At 53.2% G+C, this 23,208-nt stretch overlaps 1 protein-coding gene across 1 annotated transcript; it reads right to left on the reverse strand.

Moving 5' to 3' along the window:
• Positions 1–899: 899 nt before the first annotated feature.
• On the reverse strand, positions 900–3,439 carry LOC112304198 (trefoil factor 3). The gene is made up of 3 exons (XM_024559853.3): positions 3,281–3,439; positions 1,896–2,042; positions 900–1,065 (listed from the first exon to the last, which is right to left on the reverse strand). The coding sequence occupies exons 1-3, from the start codon at positions 3,360–3,362 to the stop codon at positions 1,052–1,054; spliced, it is 243 nt and encodes an 80-aa protein (XP_024415621.1). The 5' UTR covers positions 3,363–3,439; the 3' UTR covers positions 900–1,051.
• Between the last annotated feature and the right edge of the window lie 19,769 nt (positions 3,440–23,208).

The raw sequence follows: 23,208 nt of genomic DNA on the forward strand, positions 1-23,208 counted from the left end.
TTGGACAGGTCCCTTATCTACCAGACAAGCGTAGAAATATCTCTAGGGTCCAGGGCGCAAGCTCAAAAACAAAGACTGGTGTTCCGAAGGCAGCCGGTGTGTCTTTGCCAGCGGGAAGGACAGCTCAGAACGAGAAATAACCCCACCCCACCCCGCCCGGGGCTTTCTGGCCACCCTGAAGCCTGAACAGGCGTGCAGAAGAATTTGCTCGTGCCCTTAAGAGAGTCCCAACAAAGGAAACGGCAGAGGGCGCTCAGCCTGGGCAAATGTGCAAAACCAGTCGGGGCTCTGAGCTTGCCACCTTGGAACCCCCGCTGCCGCCCCTGGGACTGCGTGTCCCAGACAGGCGGGAACAACTCTCCATGGAGTGGTGGTTAAAACTCCAGGAGAACTTCGAGGTGACCCTACTTCCTTTATTCACATAGCCAGGTCCATTTTCAGAAGAAAAAAAGGAGAAGGCGGCCACCCAAGGTGAAACATATGTTAAACTTGCAAATAAATACAAAAAAGTGTCAGTTTGTAAGATGGTGGTTTGGGGGTGGGGTGGGGTTTTGTTTTGTATTTGGCTTTCTCTTCATTAAAAAAGACATGAATTTTTTTTTTGAAACTTACATTTGAAATGTGTTTGCTCAACTTGCAGGAGGCAGTGGCCTCCTAGAAGGTTGTCCCCCTAACCCCCGCCCATCACATCTGCATCCTGTGGGAGCAGACCCACAGGTGGTGTGGCTCATTAGGGGCTGTATTCTGCCCCTGATCCCCAGGCTGGGACAGACCCTCTGCTCAGAGATGATGTAAAGTCCCCTGCCGCTCCCTCTCTGTGACAGGCTGATGAGGGAGTGAGAGTGACTTGGCAGAAATAAAACACAACACCACAAACTCTCAGGAGTGAAGACCTGTCCTCATGCTGGTGTGGATTTTATTCTGGAAGTCATCAGGCCCAGGCAGCAGGGTTCAGCCAAAGCCCTGCCTGGAGCAGAAAGGCAGAGATGAGCAGACAGGGCTCCGGAGGGAAAGTCATCTCCCAACGTGTCTGGGGGAGGTGGGCGTGGCTTCAAAAGGTACATTCTGAAAACAAATCACAGGATGCCTTACTGGGAGCAGGTCTCCTCTCCACCCGCCACTGCCGCATTCTTCCCACAGTCACTGGGGAAGTGCTGAGTCCCCCACCTCACGCCCCACCAGGCCGGGGGTGGGGGGCCAGGTGATAAGTGAGATGGGGCTCTGCAGGACCACCCAGTCCCCCCTCCGAATTATCCTGGGACAAAGGTCAAGAGCAGCCCTTTAGGTGCTGGTTCCAGGAAGCTGTGCTCCTTAGAAGATGCGCTGGCACTTGGTCTGCCAGGTGGCTGGCGGTGACCTCCACACCCAGGATGTGCAAGGTGGGGCCGCCGGAACCCGGACAGCCACCCCTGTGTGCATGCCATCTGTTGCTGACACAGGGTTCCCCAGGGTGGCTGTCTTGCACCCCACTGCACCACCGAGGGAGGGAGGGGCGGGGAGGGGCGCACTTGTGGTGGGGTGTGGAGAGACAGCAGAGCCCCACACGCGGTGCTGCCCCCCACCCCCCGTCTGCTGCCTGCATGTCACAAGTGATGCTGTTTGTTTGCTGGCCATGCTGGCAGAATGGCCCAGCTTTCCAAACCTCCGTATTTTCCATTTCCCTCCAGGACAGTTTTTTAAACTTGTTCTCTACACATTGCCTTGACTTTGACACCTTTTGGAAACAATTGCTTTTGTATTTTGCACAAACCGTTCTGCAGCAGGACAGCAGGGAGCAGCTGCTAGCGGCCGGCTGCCCTGAGCACGAAGCCGCTGACTGAGGCCTCTGTCAACAGATGGCCACCGCACTGGGTGTCCTGCCCAGGCCCCCGTGTGGACACGCAGGCCCGGCTTACCTGTATCCTGCAGAGGCTTGAAGCACCAGGGCACCTCGGGGATGCTCGAGTCGAAGCAGCAGCCCCTGCTCTTGCAGTCCTCAGGGGTGACCTCGGGGTAACCGCAGTCCACCCGGTCGGTGCCCGGGATGGCACACTGGCTCTCCGCTGTCCCAGACAAAGCCCAGTCAGCTGCCAGTGCCCTGCTGGCTTGGGGTTGGTCTGCTGGCTTCACTTTGCACGTTTGCACCCCTCCTCCCCCCTCCTGAGTTCAAAGGCTACGACACCCCTCCCTAACATCTGCTTGAGACAAACCCTCTTTCCATGTAAATATTTAAGAAGAAACGTTCTGTAGGGGATCTGGCCATCCGCCTGGAAGCTTCCTGCACCTGTCAGGAAGTCAATACGGGCCTGTGTTCCCTGGGGCTGGCAGCGACCCAGGGCATCCGGGGTCCCTTGGAATTTTGTTTCCGGGTTCACTGTTTTATCCAGAAAAACTCCCATCCCCCTATTTAAATGAAAAGTATAACAGGATATATATGTTCAGTACAGAAAGTCACAATGCACACTGAGCTTTTCACTTCTTTTCTGCCTCTCCCTCCCCCCAGATCGTTGGGCTTGTCGCTCCTTTGGTCTCCAGTGTTCACCCTCCAGGCAAGCCTGTGTCCAAAGTTAGCAGGAGTCCACCTCGCCCCATCACCTAACTGGACCTCTGCTTAGCAATAGAGAAAGCACCTAAGTCCTCTCCTACAGCTGCCAGTCTGTACTTCCTTAGTCCCTTGCTTCCCACACATTGGGATCTGCGGGGAATCTGTAAACTGCACCAAGGCCCCCCTCCAACCCGCAGACGTTCTGACATAACTGGTGCATCCTGGGGGGGCCTAACAGGCACCCAGTTTGGGAGCCACTGCCTTGGACACAGCTCAGTAGGTAAGAAAGCCACACCCTAATTTCTTTAAACTTGGGTTAATGAAATAGCTGCACCCCACCCACCTAGAGCTGCCACGTGAGGGCTGAACAATCCAGAACGACTCTGGAAGTCATCCCTGTCATTTGTCTGTCCTTTCTGTGTCTAGCAAAGAAGGCGACAAGTCAGCGGGCCGGGCAGACCTGGCTGCCAGCCCTGAGCTCCACGCTGATGGGGGGTGGCGTGCCTTAGGACTGGTACTAACTTCCTGAGCCTCAGTTTCCTTATCTAAGACGGGACAGCAGGACCCGGTCAGCAGGGCTATTGAGAGACTGTGTGTATGTTTGGTCAATGGCAATTATGAAATTAATGTGGGGGCGTGGTCACCTCTCTCAAACCCACAGAAAGCCCCCAAGCCTGGATCTTCTGTGTGCCTTCCCCTGGTCCTGGGCCCCTTGCTGTCCCCAGCCCCCATGAAGTGAGGGAAGGGGGTACTCACACAGGCCCACATATTGCCCGGACGAGCTGGAGGACACCAAGGTCAGGACCACCGCCGTCAGCCAGAGCACTCTGGCCTCCATGGTCACGAACGGGCGCTGGGGACCCACCGCTCAAAGGACATGCTGCGTTGGCCAAGAATCCTCCTTTATACCCACCCCTGTGTTTACACTGGCGCTCTGGAGTCTGTTTGTGTGGGGATGGCCCTTCCCTACTCTCTGGCCCTGCCCACCAGTCCCAGGACCTGATGGTAAAGCCCCCAGAGGCTCAGCTCCCTGAAGCAGAGAGGGCGGTGCTGACCCCACGGACCTCCCCCCCCACCGACGTGGGGGGGTTAACACTCCTCTGTCAGGGACAGGGCTGTGTCCTCCCCATGCCAGCCTGGCCAGGAGGAAAGAATAAAGGCTCAGCATGGGGCTGGGCTTCAGTATCAACAAGCCAGCCAGGAAGAATCCGGAAGGTTCCCCAGGCAATGACCAGGGCCCCTTCACCCTAGGCCCGCCCTGGGTCTTGAGAAGACCGGCAGCAAACCTGACTCGGGGACCCCACCTGGGACTTCAGGTCTGTCTCACAGCTCCTGAAGGTACATGTGCCTTTCCGTTCTTTCTTACTTTTTTTTCCAGCAAACATTTTTTTATTACTAACTACATTTTAATAAATGTATTAAGTAAACTCATTCAATACATTTTAATAAACATACAACACATGCAGTTGGTGTTTAAAATCAGTGTAAAAGACCCCCTCCCGTCCAGCGGTGTCCATGTTGACTACTTTCTTAGATAATTTTCCAGAAATGTTCTCTCCACATCTAAGCATGTTTTGTTTTGTTTTTTAACACAAATGGGAGCTCGCTATACACCTTTACCCAGGTTGCATTTTCTGTAAGTGAAGGCTATATCTGGGAAATTGTTTTATAACAACATATCTAAATGAATTGGGAATACTTATTCCCATTTTTCAGAGGAACAAACTAAGGCTCAGAAATTAAGGTGGCTGCCCAAGGCTCAGACCTAGCAGACCTGGTGGTGCTGCGGTTCAAACCCCTCTGGAGGACCCCGAAGTCCCAGCTGTCCATCACAACCCCTCTGTCCTAGGCAGGTGACCACCTGGTGAGAGCAGGACAGACCGGGGTCCTATTGTGTTTATGTCCCTTTTCTGCCTGTGGCATTTTACCTAACTGTTCAGCACCGATGTTACCAGGACCCTGAGGTGGATTTTGCATATCATCCCGGAAGCGGGGGCACCTGGCTGGTCACACTTACCCCTGGGTTTGGGGGATGGTGTTGAGGGGAACTGACTACCCAAGGTTTGTCCACAAAGTTGTCCTCCACCGAGTAACTAATGGGGACAACAACCATGTCCCGCCTTGTGCCTCCCCAGGCCCAGCCCCTTGTCTTCAGTGAGCCCCAGATGAATGGATTTGGAGGTGACGCCCACCACTGGTCTGCCACCCCCTCCAAGACGAGTGCCAGCAAAGAGCAGGTGCCGTGCTGCTCTCAGTGCGTCTGCCTTGCTCCCAGAGGGAGGCTGCCCCCGCACTAACAGTCGGTGTGATTTTCATGTTGTGAAAAATGTCCTGGGAAATTCCTGGGGGCATTTTCCAGCCAGACCCCCTGCCTGCCTACTTCCAGAATACAGGCCAGGCCAAACCGTGGGGCTGGGCCGGTCCCAGAAAGCGCAAACACCCCAGGAACAGGCTGCGAAGGGACAGGTATTCGAGGCCGTCTCCACCAGTGCCCTGGTCTCCTCTGGTGCTTTTCTAAAAACATTTCTTTTCTTATTACAGTTTCCATTCAGTGTGATTTTGCACTAGTTTCAGGCGTATGGCACAATGGTGAGACAATCATATACTTTATATCTGTCCCCCCCCCAAGTATTTCCAGGACCCATCTGGCACCGCATGGAGTAGTCATTGCAATGTTGCTGACTCTGTTCCCCGTGCTGTGCTCTGCATCCTCAGGACCACTTTGTAACTACCAATCCCCACCTCTTAATCCCTTTCCCTTTTCCGCCCACCCCTCACCCCTCCCTTCTGGCAGCCCTCATTCTGTTCTCTGTATCTACGAGTCTGTTTTTGTTTTATTTGTTCATTTATATTGTTCTTTAGATTCTATATATAAGTGAAATCACATGGTATTTGTCTTTCTCAGCTGACTTATTTCACTGAGCATAATACCCTCTAGGTCCACCCATATTGTCACAAATGGTAAAACTTCAGTGTTTCAAAGCCGAGTAATATTCCACTGTATAGATGTACCCCAGCTTTTTTACCCATTCGTCTGCTGATGGGCCCTTGGCTGCTTCCACAGCTTCCCCGCTGGAGCACCCTCACGGCCACCTCGAGGCTCCCCCACAGTGCCCCCGCCCGGGCCCCCAGGCACTCTCCGCTGCGCCCAGGGCTGGGGCTGAGGAAGGAACATGGGAGGTGACCAATCCCTGTCCTTGAAGAGTCCCCCTCAGGAAGACCGGGTCGTCTCGTAGGTGGGGAAGCAGGGAGAACTGGTCCAGAGTCCTGGGCTCTGTGACCTTAGGGACCTCATTGTACTGCTTGTGCCTCAGTTCCTCACCTGTCACATGGCCCCTAGCCCCCAGGGCCCTCTGAGATGGCGACACAGAGCCAAGCTGGGTGCCAGGACACACGCTGGTTACCTGTTGGGGGTGGCACAGCAGCAGCTATGGGGGCAGAGGGTCCAGACTCTCAACCCCCCAGTGTGTAGAAGCAGCAGCTGCAGCACGAGGCTCGGCCCGGGTTCCCACAGGTGTTGCCGGCTCAGGCTCCCTGGAGAGCAGGGGGCTGGCCCGGCCCTGGGAGACTAGAGGATGGAGAGAAGGTTTGTAGGGGAAGGTCATGTGTTCCCTTCCTTCTGTTCTGGAGAGCCCTCCACCCAGAAACCCAGGCTCCCTAGCAGGGCAGACGAGGGAGCCAGAGAGCCCAGCCTGCCTTCCAGAGCTCACCAGCCGCTGGTCTGCCTCACCGGTCTGGGGCGCTCAAGTCCCAGGGACTAGGGAAGAGGTGTCAAGGCAGCCTGCCCCAGGGTCCCTGTTTGTTGCACCCCACCCCCACCACAGGTGGCTGCACCACTCACCCCTGAGCCCTAGGGTGACGTGTGTCTGGACTCTCCTGGGAGCCCTTCCCTGCGAGCCCCCCCGCCAGCCCAGGCCTGGTGTGTGGGTGTCCCAGGGAGGGCGAGCATCCCCTGGACAGGTCCACATGCTGGGGCTGCAGCCTTCCACCTGCGGGAGGCACAGCCCCTGGCGCGTGTATGCAGCGAGCATGGGCTAAGTGCGGATCACGGGCCAGGCAAATGCTGGGTCCTAAGCACCCCAGGCGTGGCCCCTGACCGCAGAGACCACAGCCCTGTGAGGGAGGATGAGCCTTAAAGCGTGAATTGTGATGCAACGTGAAATGAGAGCTGGCACAATGCTACACAGCAGGCTTCTCATCTGGGGTGAAATCTGAACAGGGTCTTGAGGGATGAGTAGGAGTTTGCAGATGGGCGAGGGTCAGGAGCATGTTGCAGGCAGGCAGTACTAATGCACTACCCCTCAGAAAACAGGGAGTCCATGTGTCCTACACAGGATTATACAATCCCTGTTACCTCTCAGCTTCTGATACGGTCACTCTTGGCTCCTAAAGCCAGCAGAGAGCCAGATGGAGGAAGAAAGCACAAAGTCGTGTTAACTGAACCCCCTGGGTGGGCCTTGATGGCACACGCCTCCCGGGAGCCTCCTGCCGACCAGCTGTCACATCGTCCTGAAGCTGCCTTGGCTACGAGCCCCTCTCTCTGTGTCCCACCTGGTTTCCTCCTGCCTGACCTGTCCTGAGCCATCAGGATGTGAAGGTGGCCACCGGCGTGACCGATTCCAGGAGGTTCCTGTCTTTTGGTGTGGTTTCCATTGAGGACAAATGAAGGAGGGGTTAGGCCATGCAAATGTGTCACCCACCAACTGCGCAGGGGGAGTGGGGAGAGGACAAAGTGTTGTGAGTCAGTCAGGACAAAGGCCTTGGGATGTCCCTCACGGGCCCAGGTGTTGTTCTGGCAAAGAAGGTCCCCAGGAACAAATGGGCTGATGACCAGGACACAAAAGTGCGGAGATGAGTCGGAGATAAACAGAGCCGGGAGCTGGGGAGCAGGTGGTGTGGGGACACCGGGCTCCTCACTGACAGCCCCGCCTTCGGGACCCAGCCAGGCCCCTGGAGCTGGAGGTGCTGCAGCAGGAAGACGGACCCTCGTAGCACACCGAGGCAGGAGGGGCTGGACGTGCCCTCTACCGGAGCCCGCCAGGCCCTGCACTGAGCCTGCCCCAGCAGGACAGCAGGGAGGGCAGAGGTAGTCCCCAAGGTCCGGGAGCAGCAGCAGGGACTCCATGGAGCCCGCTCCTCCCACCAGCCCGCCAAGCCCAGGGGGATAAGCCACAACGCTCTTGGGCTAAGGACTTCTCCCTGTGATTCCAGCCATCGCCACCAAGTGACCTCCAGGTGCGCTGGGCGGAATAGTGCCCTGCCCAAATGCACGCCCTCCCTGGAACCTTGGCGCGTGGCTTCCGTTGGGCGTAATTATTCAAGTCAAGTTGAGGGCAGACTGCAGTAGGATGCCCTCGCTCCGGTCTCACTGATGTCCTTACAGAACGGAAGAGATGCCGAGACAGACACACAGAGGGAAGGCGATGGGAACACAGACCTCCAGGAAGACCCACGTGACCGCCGAGGCCGTGACGGGAGTGACAAAGCTGAGAGCCGAGGACTGCCGTGGCTGCAGCAGCCCCCACGAGCTGGGAGAGGCTGGGGAACCTTCCCCTGAGCCCGCGGAGGGAGCCCAGCCTTGCAGGCCCCTGGACTTAGCACGTGTGTCTCCTGAACTGAGAGAGAAGATTCTGGTTGTTTCAACTGCCCAGTTGGTGGCCCTTTGTCAGGGCAGCCCCAGGAAACCAGTCCGCCCAGGGACACCCGGATCCGAGTGTCTGTTTTAACTTGCACTTTCTCCAGTGAGGGAGGGGAAGGGCTCGGTAAGGACCAGCAGCTTGTCCCACAGGGACCCTCCCCTGTGCTGCCCTGCCCTGACTCCTGGGGAGGGAGAGGAGGTCTGCACCCAGGACCCTGTCTGCGCTGGGACCCACACCTGTCCCTGCCCCTCTGGGCCCATTCAGTTGCCGGTCCCTGTGACTCACTGGCTAAAGTCAACTATCCCTTTCCATGTCCCCAGTAATCCCCACCCAGCCTTTTCTTCCTAGTTCCTGGTCTCAGCGGAGGCCAAGACAACACGCCTGGTGGAAAGTGCAGGACGGGCACTTCCCGGTCGGGGCCTGGCCAGGCGCCACACCAGGAGGCCTGGGCAGGTGGCAGCCCATGCCAGGGGAGGCCCAACAAGGAGGTGACTGTGTAAGGAATTGTCCAAACAGGGACGCTTTTCAGAGTATCTGGGCACTGTTAGCGATTATGCCAGGACCCCAGCTGTGAACGGGGATGGTCCCCGAGCCAATGGGACAAGGCCCACCTGCCCCTCACCAGGGGGCAGTCATTTACGAGTCTGTCTGAATGCCGTGTGGCTTTGATGGTGCACATTCCCAGTTCCCTCTAAGTTCTCACACAGCATTTTCTCCAAATCCTCTTCCCCCAAGCCTTTCATGCCTTCGGTTCAGCTGCACTATGTCAGGATCCTCCCAAGTTCTTAGCCAAATGGGTTTTAAAATGTCAAGGTCTGTCATCTCACTTGGAAACGTGGTGTCTGCTGTCCCTGGGCATCTCAGCTGAACCTCCACTCTGACAGCCTCTTAGCAGGGAGCGGTTCTAACTGTTTATTCATTGGATTCTGTATTCACGTAAAACGCAATGTTTCCTGAGAGCCGCTAAGGGCAGACCACTGGGAGTGAGAGACCAAAGGGAAACAATGTTCATTTCCTCCTCTGGGGACCGGCCAGTGGGAGGGAAGGCAGCTCTGCCGAGGACTCTCCGACTTTCCAGACGCTCCTGAAAGAAAAGAGAGCTGAGCAGGGAGGAGCCCAGTAGGGACGAGAAGACCCCTGCTGCAAAGGTAGCAATTTCCCAACAGTAAACTATATATTCAATGCATTTTTAAGTAAAGTCCCAAAGGGAGATTTTTATGAAACACCACAAATGAACCCTAAAATGTAAACGGAAAAGGGCAAAAGTAGCCAGTGAAGCTTTGAAGAACAAGGAGTGAAAAGAGGAAGAGAAGAATCAGACGGTACCATCTACACAGATGTTAAGACTGATTACCTGTAAGTGGAACCTAATCAACAAAACAAGCAAAATAGAACCAGAGACATTGAAATAAAGAACAAACGGACAGTAACCTGAGGGGAGGGGGGAGGGAGATGACAGGGAAAGAGGGGAATGGTCATTGAAGAACCTGCATGAAGGCCCCACGGACAAAGCCAAAGGGGGCAAGGATGGAGGGTGGGAGGTGGGGATAGGTGTGGTGGGGAGTGGGAAAAATGGAGACAAATGTACTTAAACAACAATTTAAAAAATGCAAAAAAAAAGACGTTACCAAACCATGGTGTTTGCCTAGGGAAGTGTCGGTGCAGCGACAGAATCCTGGACAACAAACCGGAGCGGAAAGCAGGAGGCAGGCCCCGCCGCGCCAGCACACCTGGGGGACGACAGAAGCGTGCTTCCATCTGAGGAAAGGAGAGGACAGTGGAATCCAGGGGTCACGGCAGTCGCCCTTATTGGAAAGAGATAAATTTGGATTTCCAACCTCCCGACACTAAACATCTTTTCATTGTCCATACGGAAGAAAAGTAAACTTCGATCCACAACTTACAACCCATTAACAAATGACCAGATGAATTAAAGGCCAAAACTCGAGAGTAGCCCTTAGAGCATTAAAAAGAAAATACAGTCAACCAGCTCCTACCAGACCCAACCCTCCCAGAGGTAAGAATGGAAACTCTGGAAAACACATGAAAACAGTGACCCGTAGGCGCAGGGGAGTGAAACAGACAAAAACGAGACCGCCCTGTGCCGTCCTGGAGCGGAGCTGGCACTTGAAAGAAGGAAAAGGGGGCGGGGAGGGGAAATTCCCTCTTTCTGGATGTTCCCTGAGGGGAGGCCACAGTGAAACATCACTTCAACACCCCGCATCTTATGATTCCGTTTCTGGTTACTTTAAAAAAAACAACAAATACTATTTTACGTGTTTACGTATATGCACGAGAGTCAAACACACTGACTTCCAAACGACGGGAACTCTGAGCGAGAGGGAAAATGAGAGTAAAGAAGGCGCACATACGGTTTTATTTACTTTTTATAAAATGCGAGGCATTGAGGCAAGAAGAAAAAAAAATCCAGCGTCAATAAATCTGGGCAGTGCGCACAGAGATGACCATTACATTATTTACTGTCATCTGGTGAAGAGTTTGAAATGTGGTCATTTAAAAATTTTATTAAAAAATCAAAGTGGTTTGAGGCGCAGGGCGAGGAGGCACGGAGTGTGGGCGAGCCTGGGTCTGGGGCCAGAGCCCTGGGCTCCCGTAGGCCCGGTCAGTGTCCAGGAGGTTTACAGGGTCCAGAGATGGGGCAGAAGACCACTTATTAACCCCATCCGCATCCAGCTTGATGATAAATGAAGTCTCAAGTTGTTTCAAGTTGTCTTATTTAATTCTCAGTCCTTGGGCCCTGCAGTGCCACCTCAGCTGTCTGTCCGCTTTAGTAGAGTTGCCAAATCCGCAGAGGATGAAGACCTGGCGGCGTCCCTGGGGAAGGGGCAGGGACAGCATTGTGACCCGGCATCCCAGCAGGGAAGCGCCACCTGAGCGTCCTTGTTTCACAGTATTCATCTCCGCACAGAGGCACCACCCCTGGCCCTCCGTGCTGTGGACCGTCTCACCCCTCACCTCAGGGACGACAGAGAAATTACACCAGAGATTGTGATTCCGACTTCTGAGAAATGACCCCTGACTTGTTCGGCCACGGGGGGCTGGGTGATTGTTGACCGCTCACAGGTGGAAATGGCTTGTTAGATTATTTGTCTCTGAAATGTGGAATAAGAACCATTAGAATTGAAAGTGTCTTACATCTCAGAAAATGCAACCTCATCTCCTGCTTGGTTTTTTCTGCCACGTCTCCAGCAGCGGTTGTCCAGCTGCTAGGGAGATATTTGGGGGGAATTCTAGAAGTCGAAAGCAGACTCTGCCCATAAGAAATAGGTTGTTTGCCAGAAACAAGCATGACGTCCTGTCCAAGCCTCAGAGGAGGTCGAAGGGGACGAGCATGGAGTCTCCACATGATGCCTTGAACCTTAGGTTGGGTGGGCAGCTGGATGCCGGTCGGGAGGCGTGGTGGGGGAGTCTACACAGGGGAGGGCGGCCTCTCTGCGTAGAGGAGGGTCCCTTACAGCCGGCTACCTCTCCGGGAGGCTGCTCGCACGCAGGATTCTGGCTGGTTCATGCTAGAGGGGCATGTGGGTATTTGCTGGGTTTGCAGCAAGCACATCGCTCACAGTGAGCCTTCCCGTGCTCCCAGCCTTTCCCTGTTTCAAAGGATGCCTTTCTCCTGCTGTAAGGGATTCCCAGCCCACCGGGGAACTGAGGCGAAGGGTGAGATTGCAGACTGCCAGCATCCACGGGCAAGATTCTCCCACGGCCCGTGCCGCCCGCAGCTGGCAGTTATAAAGGCGCCCGTCCCCACCCCCTACCATGCTCAAGACTCATAATAGCCCTGTTTTGCGTATCAAATGGCAAGAAGCTAAATACCAAGGCGCATTAATGAATTATTCACACATACATAGCACTCATATGAGACCTTGCTTCCAAACGTCTTCAGGAGTTTTACCAGAGTGATATTTGCTAAGCTCCTACAGGCGGAAACAAGACCGAACAAAGAACAATTGGTCAATATTTATTAAACATCCACTGTGTGCTCAGGCCTCCACCCAGGTGCTGTGGGGGTTGCAGAGGAAGAAGGTGACGTGGTCGCCCTGGGTCAGCAAGTTGTAGTCCTGGAGGGAACATCCTACCCTCACACCCATCCCCACGGTGGAATGCACGAGGCATTCCTGTCGCTGTAGCGATGGCCCTCTAGTGGATCAGCCCACTGAGGCCGTAGGTGAATATGCTAACTTCAAAAATAATTCACAAATAAGCACGCAGTTGCGTGGGAGGGGGAGGCCTGTGGGCACAGGGGCCTTGATGTTAACACATCGCTCCTCCCCACAGAGGGAATCTTAAAGGAACAGGAGACTCTGAATTGAACCAGATGGAAGTGATGTCAATGGGGAGGTATTGCTTGAGAAGCAGGGAAATAAATGAACGAAGATTCGGGAACATACCTCTCTCTGGGGCATCAGGGCAGAGCGAGACTGTCCTGAGGCCAGAGCACATGTGGTGGAGGGGACCCTGGACAGCCCCTAGGCAGGAGGGTCCCCAGTCCCCAGTACTTGGTCTCCAGATGGAAGCTGCTCAAGGACCAAGCACTGTGGTCATGACCTGGGTCCTTCACCTTCACCTTGTAGTTTAACAGGGAATAAAACCTTTATGCTACTCTGACTTACCATGACCCAGAATTACAGTATGTTGTGCTAACACACTGATAAAAAGAACTGTCACACACTGACCGTTTCTTTATGAGCATAGGGCAGGCACCAGCAGTCTTGGTTCCTGCTTGTACAAGAAATGGCCTTGACCGTGACTGCAGGTGACGAGATCGCCCAGCTGCAGGAATTTGGCTGGCACCGACCAGTTCCAGGATGCTGACATTAGAGATCCACATTGGGACCAGCAAGGACACTGCCTGCGGGTCCACAGCCCCTTCCCCCAGTCTCTTTGTTCTGCTTCCCCTCCCCCTCCTTAGAAACACCCCTGTCTGGCTGAGATGTTAAGATGGGCTTTGAGATGAGAGTCCCCCATCTTCAGGTTGTCAGCACCTGAATAAAACCACATTCCTTTACATCAGCACCTGCCTCTGGAGTACTGGCTTTCAAAGCAGCAGGCAGTCAGCCAGACCTTGATTTCAGTAACAGGAGTGCAGAAAAGTTGAGAGAGGATGGCCCTGTGGGGTCAGAGACAGAGGATGGGATTATTCAAGCTTCTGGGGGGGTCACGGTTTCCTGATGGACAACTGTGACGCCCCACGGTGGGTGTGGGGCTCGAGCAGTGAGGTACAGGGCTGCCCAGCGGGTAAAGCACCGTCATCACGCCACTAGTGGGTGTAGTTGCCGCTGATACAGGAGATCCACACACAAGGACTGCTTCCTCACGTTCGCAGCGATCTAGAGATGCAAACTCTGAGACGTTCTCGGTCCCTCGTGACTGCATTACAGCTTGACTTGGCCTAATGCACTGCCTAGCCTCCTGGACTGCCTCCCATGGTGGGCTGCATGCCCAGGGCGCCTGCTCCATCCTGGGGCAGAGCCTTGGCTTCACCCACCCTCCCGGTCTTCCCCTGAGCCACCTCTGCTTACTGGATGCTGCTCCCTGCTCTGCCCCCTGGGGCCCCAATTGCGGGAGGATGGAAGTCCTCACGGCGGGGTGTATGTGGGAATGGGGTGGGTCCATGAAGAGGCGGAAGGATGTTGACCCTGGCCCAGGACGGGAACTCCATAACTCAGCGCTGTACCCTGGGGCCAAGTTGCTCCTCTGAGAGATTGCACGGTTCTGGGCAAGCTGTTGAATCAGTGGAAACCAAGCAGCAACGAAGGCTGAACACGCCCCATGGCTGCGTGTTTGTAGAGCCCTGGAAAAGCAAACTGCAGCAGATGGGCAGGCTCCCTGCCCTGGCTTTATGGGCCATAGTGAGGATCTTCAGGTACATGATTCAACACACTTGGGTGCCAAGGTACACTTCGCAGAACAGCGTAGCTATCAAGCAGGGAAGTTCCGAGATTCTGGGCTAATTAATAACTCTTGGGGTTAATAGGAGGTTCATGCGTGGTAAGGGGTATAAAGCAGGGGGGGGACAAGGGCTCCCAAGCCTTCTGATTGTGACCACTTTTCACAGTAAAAGAATAGAGCCCCAAACTTTCTCAGGAGCTGCAAAAATAATTTATAGCGATTTTGTATGGTATAAGGCAAAGTGAATTGATACAAAAGTATTTTATTTGGGATAAGTGTTCCAATAAAAACGCAATCACTTACACTGTAATCCTTTTTTTAAACCTCGCTTTTGCTTTCTGAAGAACACTGGTGTGGTTTATGAGATTTTAAAACCAAGTCATCAGATAACTTACTGTTGAAGGTTTGAAGACAGCTTTCCAGTATCATTATTTGTGTTATTATTCTCTTTGTTAGGTTCCTGTGTTTCTTTGCCAGTATTCCTTCTGCTTTCTGGTTTTAACCAATAATCATTATGATTAACATGAGTCAATATATTGCTAAAAATATCGAACTTTAAAACACTGAAGATCAACAGTGCCCCAAGGACTCAGCTGCTGAGCTGAGAGCAGGGGAAGCGATCGGACAGAACAGAGGTCGGTCACAGCACTCCGTCGTGAGAAGGACACTTCACAAACCACGATTCACAACAGCAGTGTAACAAAAACGTCTTGTGCCAAGAAAGAGCTGGGCGAGGGTATTCGACTTCACAGACCGGAAAGGACAGGCGGAAACATGGACAGACACAGCTGATGTGCCCCGGGAAACGGGCTGGGTCTGCGGCGACCCTTCTGGCTACAAGGCCATCACGCGAACAAGCAGATTGTTAGGGCAATAGAGACTCGGCCATGTCATCGATACAGCAGATCTTGTGGACACAGGCGTGTCAAACTTTAAGTCCTGACCGGCTCTTCTTAGGTACACAGGAAACATTCACAAAATTTAATCCTTATTTGTTCTCCAGGAAAGCATTTCGTTCCACGGAGTAGAATTGTTACCATCACCCTGCGGTCAGATACAACACAGCCAGAAAATCACACCATGTTTGGAAGGTTCTTGCACATGGACACTTAAATATCTTTCATTAAACATTTGTGGCTAAAAGATAGACTACAAACCAAAATGATAAACTTTCTTAAAATTCATGGTAATCAAAACACCATGTTTCCAAATCCGTGGAGAATGTTTACAATAGCGGTCACAGGAAAACATACAGTTTCAAACACATATTGATAATAAGTGCCCAACTCAGAAGGCTAGGAAAAGAATAGGAACTTAAGCCAAAATAACAGAGGTAAAAATATATATATAATGAAGTTGTTAAGAGAGAAATAGTAAAATTAAGTAATAAATTAAAATCTCACTTCTTAAAAAAATATGTGCAAACCACTAGCCAACCTAAACCAAAAAAGGAGGGGAAACCCCCCAAATATACAAAATAAGAATTGACAAAGGGGAAACACCTATTGAAACAGAGAAAACTTTATAAATTATAACAGGCTGAATCGAATAACTATGCAACTAATTTTGGAAAATCTGGATGAAATAGGAAAATTTCTGGAAGTTTCTAGGAAAATCCCAATTTACCAAAAATTTTCCAATAGAGACATAAAACTCAAATAAACCACAAAAGAAATGGAGAACTTTATTAAGGAGCAAATCTGTAAAATGCCCAGATGGTCTCACAGAAATTCCAACAATGCCAAAAATACCAAGTTGTCCCAATGCTACATAACCGTTCCAGAGGAAAAAACACAAAGGAAAATTCAGGCTGAAGAATGAATTTTAAATGCGTCATAAATCCAAAATATAAGATCCAAAGCTATAAAACTCTGGAAGAAAATATAAGAAAATATTTGTGGCCTTAGATTAGGTGAAGATTTTTTTTAAAGCCAGGATACATAAAGTGCGAATCATAGAAAAATTGAAAAATTAGACTTTATCAAAATTAAAAGCACACGCTCTTTGAAAGACAATGTTAAGGAAGTGAAAGGCAAGTTGCAGACTGGCCGAAAATATTTGTACAACATATAGCCGATAAAGGACTTATGTTCAGAATCGATAAGGACCTCTTATGACTCAACACAGAGAAGACAAAACACCTGATTAAAATGGTGTGAAATATCTGAACACTTTACCAGGGAAGAGGTGAGCAAAGGTAATTCCATAGAAAGATACTCAGTATCCCTTGGTATGAGGGGATGCAAACTACAGCGAGCGGGGAGCTCCCACATCACAAACACTGGCTTGGCTGAGAGCAAGGGCTGCAGCGGTTGTGCAGAGGGGCTGCGGTTCTCCTACCTGGCTGGTGAACAGGTAAAACGGTACAGCCACGTTGAGGAGCAATTAGAGTCTTACAAAGTTCAATACAATACTCACCACACTACTCAGCAACCCTGCTGTATTCGCCCAGACAAAGGCGTTCCCCCAAGTCCACTCAAGTCTCGACACAACTGTCCGCAGCAGCAAAGAGCTGGAAACCACCCCCATGCCGGACAGGTGGTGAGCGGCCGACGCCGGGGGAAATACCCCTGGCTGTGGAGTACTACTCAGCGAGGAAAAGGGACGGAGGGCCTGGATGAATCTGAAAAGACCACACGCTGTGAGATTGAGCTTCTACAAAGTTCCAGAAGAGGCAGAACTGCAGTGAAGAAAGCAGCTCATGGGTCTCTTGGGGCTGGGGGTGGGAGGGGGGCACTGACCACCACAGCAGAAGGAAATTGGGGGTGAGGATGAAGACGCTGTACATTTTCACTGCGGCGGTACTTCCATGACTGTATACATTCTCCGCAACTCACTGAGCTGATTTACTTAAAGTGGGTGATTGTTATTGTCTTGAATTATACCCCAATAAAGCTAATTTTTTCTTTAAACCCTCAAGGTATAACCATCACCACCGTCAGTATTTCTATTGTGAAGACAGTGGGCTGGTCAATGAAAGGGTGATTCTGGGACTGGATTGTGCTGTCCCCCCACCCCAAATTCATGTGTGGAAGCCCTAGGCCCAGCGTGACGGTGTCGGGAGACCGGCCCTTAGGGACATAAGCTTCAGTGGGGTCACAGGCATAGGACCCCGCTCTGATAGGACTGGTGTCCTTGCAAGAGGAGGAAGAGAGACGCGCACTCTCCACTCTCTCTCCACCTGCACGGAAGTGCTCGTGTGAGGACCCAGAGAGGAGGCGGCCGACCTCAAGCCCCGGAGAGAGCTGTTTCCACCCCCACCACCTGAGGTGTCACATTAAATTCTGAATCTCTGCTTCGTGAGCCCCTATCAGTACAGTCACCCTGATCCGACTTGATCAGTTTAGCAACTTGAAATAATTGGTGAGGTCCATCTCTTGACCTTAAGAAGCTATACATAGACACCAAACCTTTGCTGCCTGAGGTGCCCAACACCGGCAGGTGGAGGCTGGGGAATTCTGTTCCTATATTGGCCAGCAGAGGGCACTGCAGGACAGGCAGCCTCCTGAGCATCCTGGGCCCTGGGAGGTTCTTTATGGGGGAAAACACCTTAGATTCATTAGCCACGTGTCCCAGACGGGACAAATGCAAGGGTCCTTCCTTCCACGAAGCCACAGTTATGACTGCAAAATAAGGTTGAGCACATGAGTATTGAGCTCTTTGGATCCCAGGAAATAAACGTGGGAGCTGTCACCCACGGGCCCTTGTGGAAACCTGGTCACCTGTGCCTGGGCTGCCAGGGAAGCCTGGCTGCACTGGAGCTGGGATCAGAGACTTTCAGGAGCCGTGGATTGAGGTGACGCCTCTGTCCCCCAATCCCTCAATGTGGCAGGGAAGCTGCGGAAATTCCCCGGGATGCGCTGGGACCTCCCATCACTGCCCCACAAATGGAGGCTAGCCTCAGGGAGGGACAGAGGCTTGGAAAGGGAAGGACACAGAGGGCTGACTGCGTCCCATTTCATGGGAACGCTGCCAACCAGAGCAGACTCCAAGGGTTTTCCCCGTGAGGTGGCAGCCTCAGTGTTCCAGCCTGCAAGGGGGACCACTGCCCACTAGCACGGCAGCTAGTGGGCAGGGCCACAGAAGAACCCGGAGGAGGGGACTAGGCAGGGATTGGCCTTCCTGCATGAGTAGGTGGGACCCTGGAGGAACTGATGGGTACTGAGACCAATGAGAACACACTGCCATCCAGATGAGTGGGCCTGGACTGTTGGGAAGTGGGTGTGTGAGCAACAATAACTCGCCATGTGCCCAATGTTGTTCATGAATTAAGTCACGCAGTCCCATCACACGCCTATAAGGAAAGGTGCTCTCAAGACCCTCGCTTTGCATGTAAGTAAAACGAGGCACAGACATTTAAGTAATCTGCCGAAGGTGGCACAGCTAGGAAGTGACTTTGGTACAGAAATTGTTATACAGCATAATGCAATGCGTGTATTTTGGAGATCTGACACATATCATATTACTGCAACACCCTTATTCCATGGGGCCCTGTGGAGGTTGAGATGGTTCTGTGGGCTTTCTTCCTCCTTTTTTAGGCAAAGGGGGGGGTCAACAGAAGGGCTAACCCCCTGAACCCTGAAGCAACAGCCAGAGGTATTTATGTGTACGAAGGGGGACCCCCCCAAAAAACATAATTATCTTCTGGAAGGCAGGCCCTGGTAGTATAGGCTTCCCCATCTAGGTGAGTGTTCTAGGAACCCATTTGTATCAGCGTACCAGCTGGTGGTGTTGTGAGAGGCTGTGTTTGGTTTCCGTAGTTTTTTTAAAGACTTTTTGAACGCATTTGCCCACTTCCTGATGGGTGGTTTATGAGTACATCTGCCCACACTGCACTGTGTTCAGCCGTTTTTCACCAAACAGGCATGACCCCCATGCCCTCCCCTCCCTATTCACCTGATCTCACCCCGATGACTTTTTGTGTGTGTCCTTGGATGAAAAAAGTCCTCAAAGGGAAACATTTTGCTGATGTCGGAGAGGTGGAATAAAAAATGGCAGAAGCACTAAAAGGGATCAAAATTGACAAGTTCAAAGGCTGTTTTGTCTCAATAGGTGTATTGCATAAACTGCAGAGCACTTTGAAGGTGACTGAAGGTTAAACATGTAAGAATAAATACACAACTTTTTATAAATAAATTCTGGGTTTGGGGGGCCTACCTCATATGTACCACATCTCCAAAATACATATCATGATACAGATAGGTATCGTGTACTACCCATAATGAGAGTGCAGAGCTCCCCGTTATTCACGGACTCCCTGTTTCCAAACTCACCAGCTCACTGACACCTGTTTGCCCCCCAAAGTCACCGCCCCCAGGGCTGCGCCTGCGGCCGTCCGCCACTGCGCGATTGCGCAGAGAAGTGAAAACACGAGGCCCAGCCAGTGACCCTCTGCCTCCCGTCTCCGCTCTCCCACTGTAAACAAGAGTCTGTTCACGGCCTGTTTAGTGTCTCCTTTTTGGCATGTTTGTGCTTTTTGATGGTGATTTTGCCATTTAAATGGTCCCCAAGCATGGCGGCCGATGGTTCTCTGGTCTCCTCAGGGCAAGAAGGCTGCGATGTTTCTCAGAGAGAAAGCAGGGTCGCCAGACCAGCTGGCTTCCGAGTGGGTTGCGGTGCTGTTGGCTGTGAGCTCCGTGTTAGTGAATGAACAACTTATACTACATAAGCTTTCTGTCCACAGAAACACACACCCAGCCACGTCTCGTGTGGGCCAGTCGATGACATCGGTGGAGACGCTCTCAGGAGCCCGGCCCTGCATTTCCCGCAGCCGTAGTGGCTCCGTATTTGCCTACTCAGTGCTGGTGACTTTCTAGAACAAAACCACCTCGGAAAATGAGAACCGATTACCGACATTCAATCCGCGGTGAACCAGCGGTGAAAGGAATGAGTGAGTACGTGGCCTTCAGGGCCCACCCACATCCTGGACGTAGGCGTACTGCCTTCACGCCACGTGGAAGAGGCTTTTGCACATGGACCACAGAGCGGCCCTGCGTGGTGTCGGGACGAGAGGGACAGACGGTCTCCCCGGCCCACACTGTCCTGCAGGTGCTCCATTGGCCGGTCCACTGGGCACTAGGGAGCCCATGAACATTCACTGTCATTCCCACCACACCCCGCTGGGAAGGTAAGTATTCCCCATGCTTTACAAACAGGACAGCTGAAAATCTGAGCAATAAGAGTAGCTCCCCAATGTCACACACCTAGGGTATCACCCCCCTTGCACTGTGATGCCCACTCCGCCAGTGTGCTGGCCAGTCTCCTCTCCTGTGATTGCTTCTCAAGCAATTACCTGACCCAGCGATTGAGGGCCTGGATGAACCTCAGGAGGCAAGAGACCAGGGCATTGGGAGTGAGGGGCCTTCCCCCTTCCCCTGCTCCCAACGGGACCCTCTCCACCAAGCCTCACCCTCCTCCACCGTCAGCAGTGTGCCTGCCAGAGCCCAGCGGTGGCCGGGGGTGCCTCTGAAGGGGCAGGAAATGGAGGAAAAGGAAGCAGAGACTGGCAGGGGAGACCAGAAGTGACTCATCACTGGAGGAAAAGGAGGGGAAGGAACAAGACAGGAAGACAGAGAGAAGGACAAAGAAAGGTTCGTGTTTCTGGTGGGAGAGGGTTTGCGTTGTCACCGACCATTGCTCCAGGGGCAGCAAGGACCCTCTGGTGGCCCACCTAAGGAGGGGGAGAGAGGGACAGCCTGGTCCAAGCCGTGCCAGGTGCAGGGCGGCCGCCAATGGCTCGGGAGGAGCAGGGGTTACAGCACCTGGAACAAGGACCCCCAAGCCCACAGCAAACGCCACTGAAATCACCTAAGACCCCACACGCAGTCCTCAGAAGGATGATGTAGGAACCAGCTCGGCAATGAGGGTGCTAATGTGTCACAGAGAATCCTGAGGGAGGTAGTGGGATGGGCGTGGGGCCAGAGAAGAGCATTTTGAAGCGACATCCCTGGTCCCTCTGCCACCCAGGAAGGGGAGGCCGTGGGTTTCCGAGGTGAGGGTGGGGTAACACGTGCTAAGCCAGTGGGCTCAGCTGGAGCAGGGGTCAGGAGCAGGGAGAAGCTGCAGACAGACGGGCCTGGTGTCAGGTGCGCTGTAGCCCCACGCTGACCCCTTTCCGTAGACACAAAACACCTGTCGACCACCACCTGCCCATGGGCGGGAGGGAGGGAGGAGCCTCAATGGGAGCTGGTGCTCTCAGGGGGAGGAGGGAAAACAAGGAAGCAAACTACGGGGGTGGAGGGGGGGGGCATCAGCAGCCAATGCAGCCTCAGCCCTTCCCAATGCTCCTTAGGAAACAGGGCCTGGCGATCAGCTCCCAAGCAGGTGGTCTGCGATGCATTTGGTCAAAGCGAAGTGATTTTGTAGCTGCAGTCTGCAATTGCAGGTTACTGCAAGAGACGTGAGGGCTAAAGCCATTTGAGTGTGTATGCAAGCAACCGGGCGGGCGTAGGAGTTACAAAGTGGGGTGGATTCCGAAATTCACTTATGCACGATACTTGATTGCCACTAGAGTTGCTGAACCTATCAATGAATTGCTGCTCCTGCGGTGAATGAAAGAGTATTAACCCCCACACACACACACATACGCAACACTGTCTCCACCTCTGTGTCAATGAAGCCAACGTAAAATTGAGCAGGTTTTAAGGGTTTTCTTTACTTCAAGACACCGAGTGTTAAACCATTGAATGGGATAAAAAGCTACTAAGAAAACCCAGGAAGTTGGGAAGCAGGAGCCAGGAAACTGACAAGCAGGCGTTCTCCTGTTTGGTGTCAGCACCCAGGAGCGGGTGGGTCCTCTGGAGCCACAGAGAATCCTGAGGGAGGTAGTGGGATGGGCGTGGGGCCAGAGAAGAGCATTTTGAAACGACATCCCTGGTCCCTCTGCCACCCAGGAAGGGGAAGCCGTGGGTTTCCGAGGTGAGGGTGGGGTAACACGTGCTAAGCCAGTGGGCTCAGCTGAAATCACCTAAGACCCCACACTCAGTCCTCAGAAGGATGATGTAGGAACCAGCTCGGCAATGAGGGTGCTAATGTGTCACAGAGAATCCTGAGGGTCTAGAAATGGAAAACACGAGACGGTTGGTGGGAGGTCAGGGAGCCCAGGGGCCCGAGCAAACGGTGTTCTGGGTCACGGGACAAGCAGCCACTTGCCCAGCTGTGCCCGTTGAAGAAGGAGCCCCCCTTCCTGGGACAAGTGCCAGGGCTAGGGTGTCCTCGGGGAGGGGGACGTTGTCCAGGTAGACCCTCAGGTCCCACTTGGAAACTTCTGAAAGTGGAGGCTGTGCCCTTCACGGGTCAGAGCCCTCCCCCCACTTTTTGGAAGATGCCTGCTTTTCCTTTATCTCGCACAGCTCAGTGTCAGGAGACACGTGAGATGGAGGGGTGGGGGAAGGGGACTGGACACCCCCAGCACCGGCCCTGAAGCAGGACACTGTGGGCAGAAGCTGTCATAACTAGTCACGTGGCAGAGGACAGGGAAGTCCACAAGAGAAGGGGCCACATCTGCTCTGTTCTGGGCCCTGTCCCCAGTACCCAACACAGTGATGGCATTTCGGAGCGCCCCCATATAGTGACTGAACTGCAGTGAAATGGGAGAGGCCACCAAAGTGGGCCAAGATCAGGGGTGTGGCTGGCAATGCGATGCTTTCAAACCATCGTAAAGACACATGATGCTGTGCGGCTTTAAATGTATCTAAAGGAAGCTGCCATTATTGAGAACATTCTGGAATTGCCTGCAGAGCTGGTTCACAATAAAGGCGGGCTCACCCATCAGTACACTTGTTTCCAGAAATGGCCACCCTGGGTTCGGGAGCCCTGACCTCTGTAGCATTCAGGTGTGAAGTCCAGCTTAGAACCCTCCCGGTCCCAGCTCCCACCTCCCCTGAGAAGCCCTCCATGTCCGGGAACCGGGCGGGGGCTCAGCCTCAGGGACGTTGCCGTGCACAGACCACGGGAAGAAACACGAGGGCACTTGCGGGACGGTGTCGGAAAAACAGCCCTTTCGAGAGGCACTGTCCTCGCGGCTGACGCCCGGGTAGCCACAGTTCCTGCAGGCCGAGACTTCCAGGACAGACTCCTCTGACTCTGGTCGCCGTCACCAGGTTTGGGAGAGGAACAACGCGGACACTCCATTAG

This window comes from Desmodus rotundus, chromosome 2 (genome assembly GCF_022682495.2).
Source record: "Desmodus rotundus isolate HL8 chromosome 2, HLdesRot8A.1, whole genome shotgun sequence".
Lineage (NCBI taxonomy): Eukaryota > Metazoa > Chordata > Mammalia > Chiroptera > Phyllostomidae > Desmodus > Desmodus rotundus.

Bases quoted from the DNA above. Each gene is read 5' to 3' on its own strand.
- LOC112304198 (XM_024559853.3), bottom strand. From the start codon at position 3,362: ATGGAGGCCAGAGTGCTCTGGCTGACGGCGGTGGTCCTGACCTTGGTG. The intron at 2,043-3,280 runs GTGAGTACCCCC...TGTCTGGGACAG, and splicing joins CGGGCAATATGTGGGCCTGT to CGGAGAGCCAGTGTGCCATC.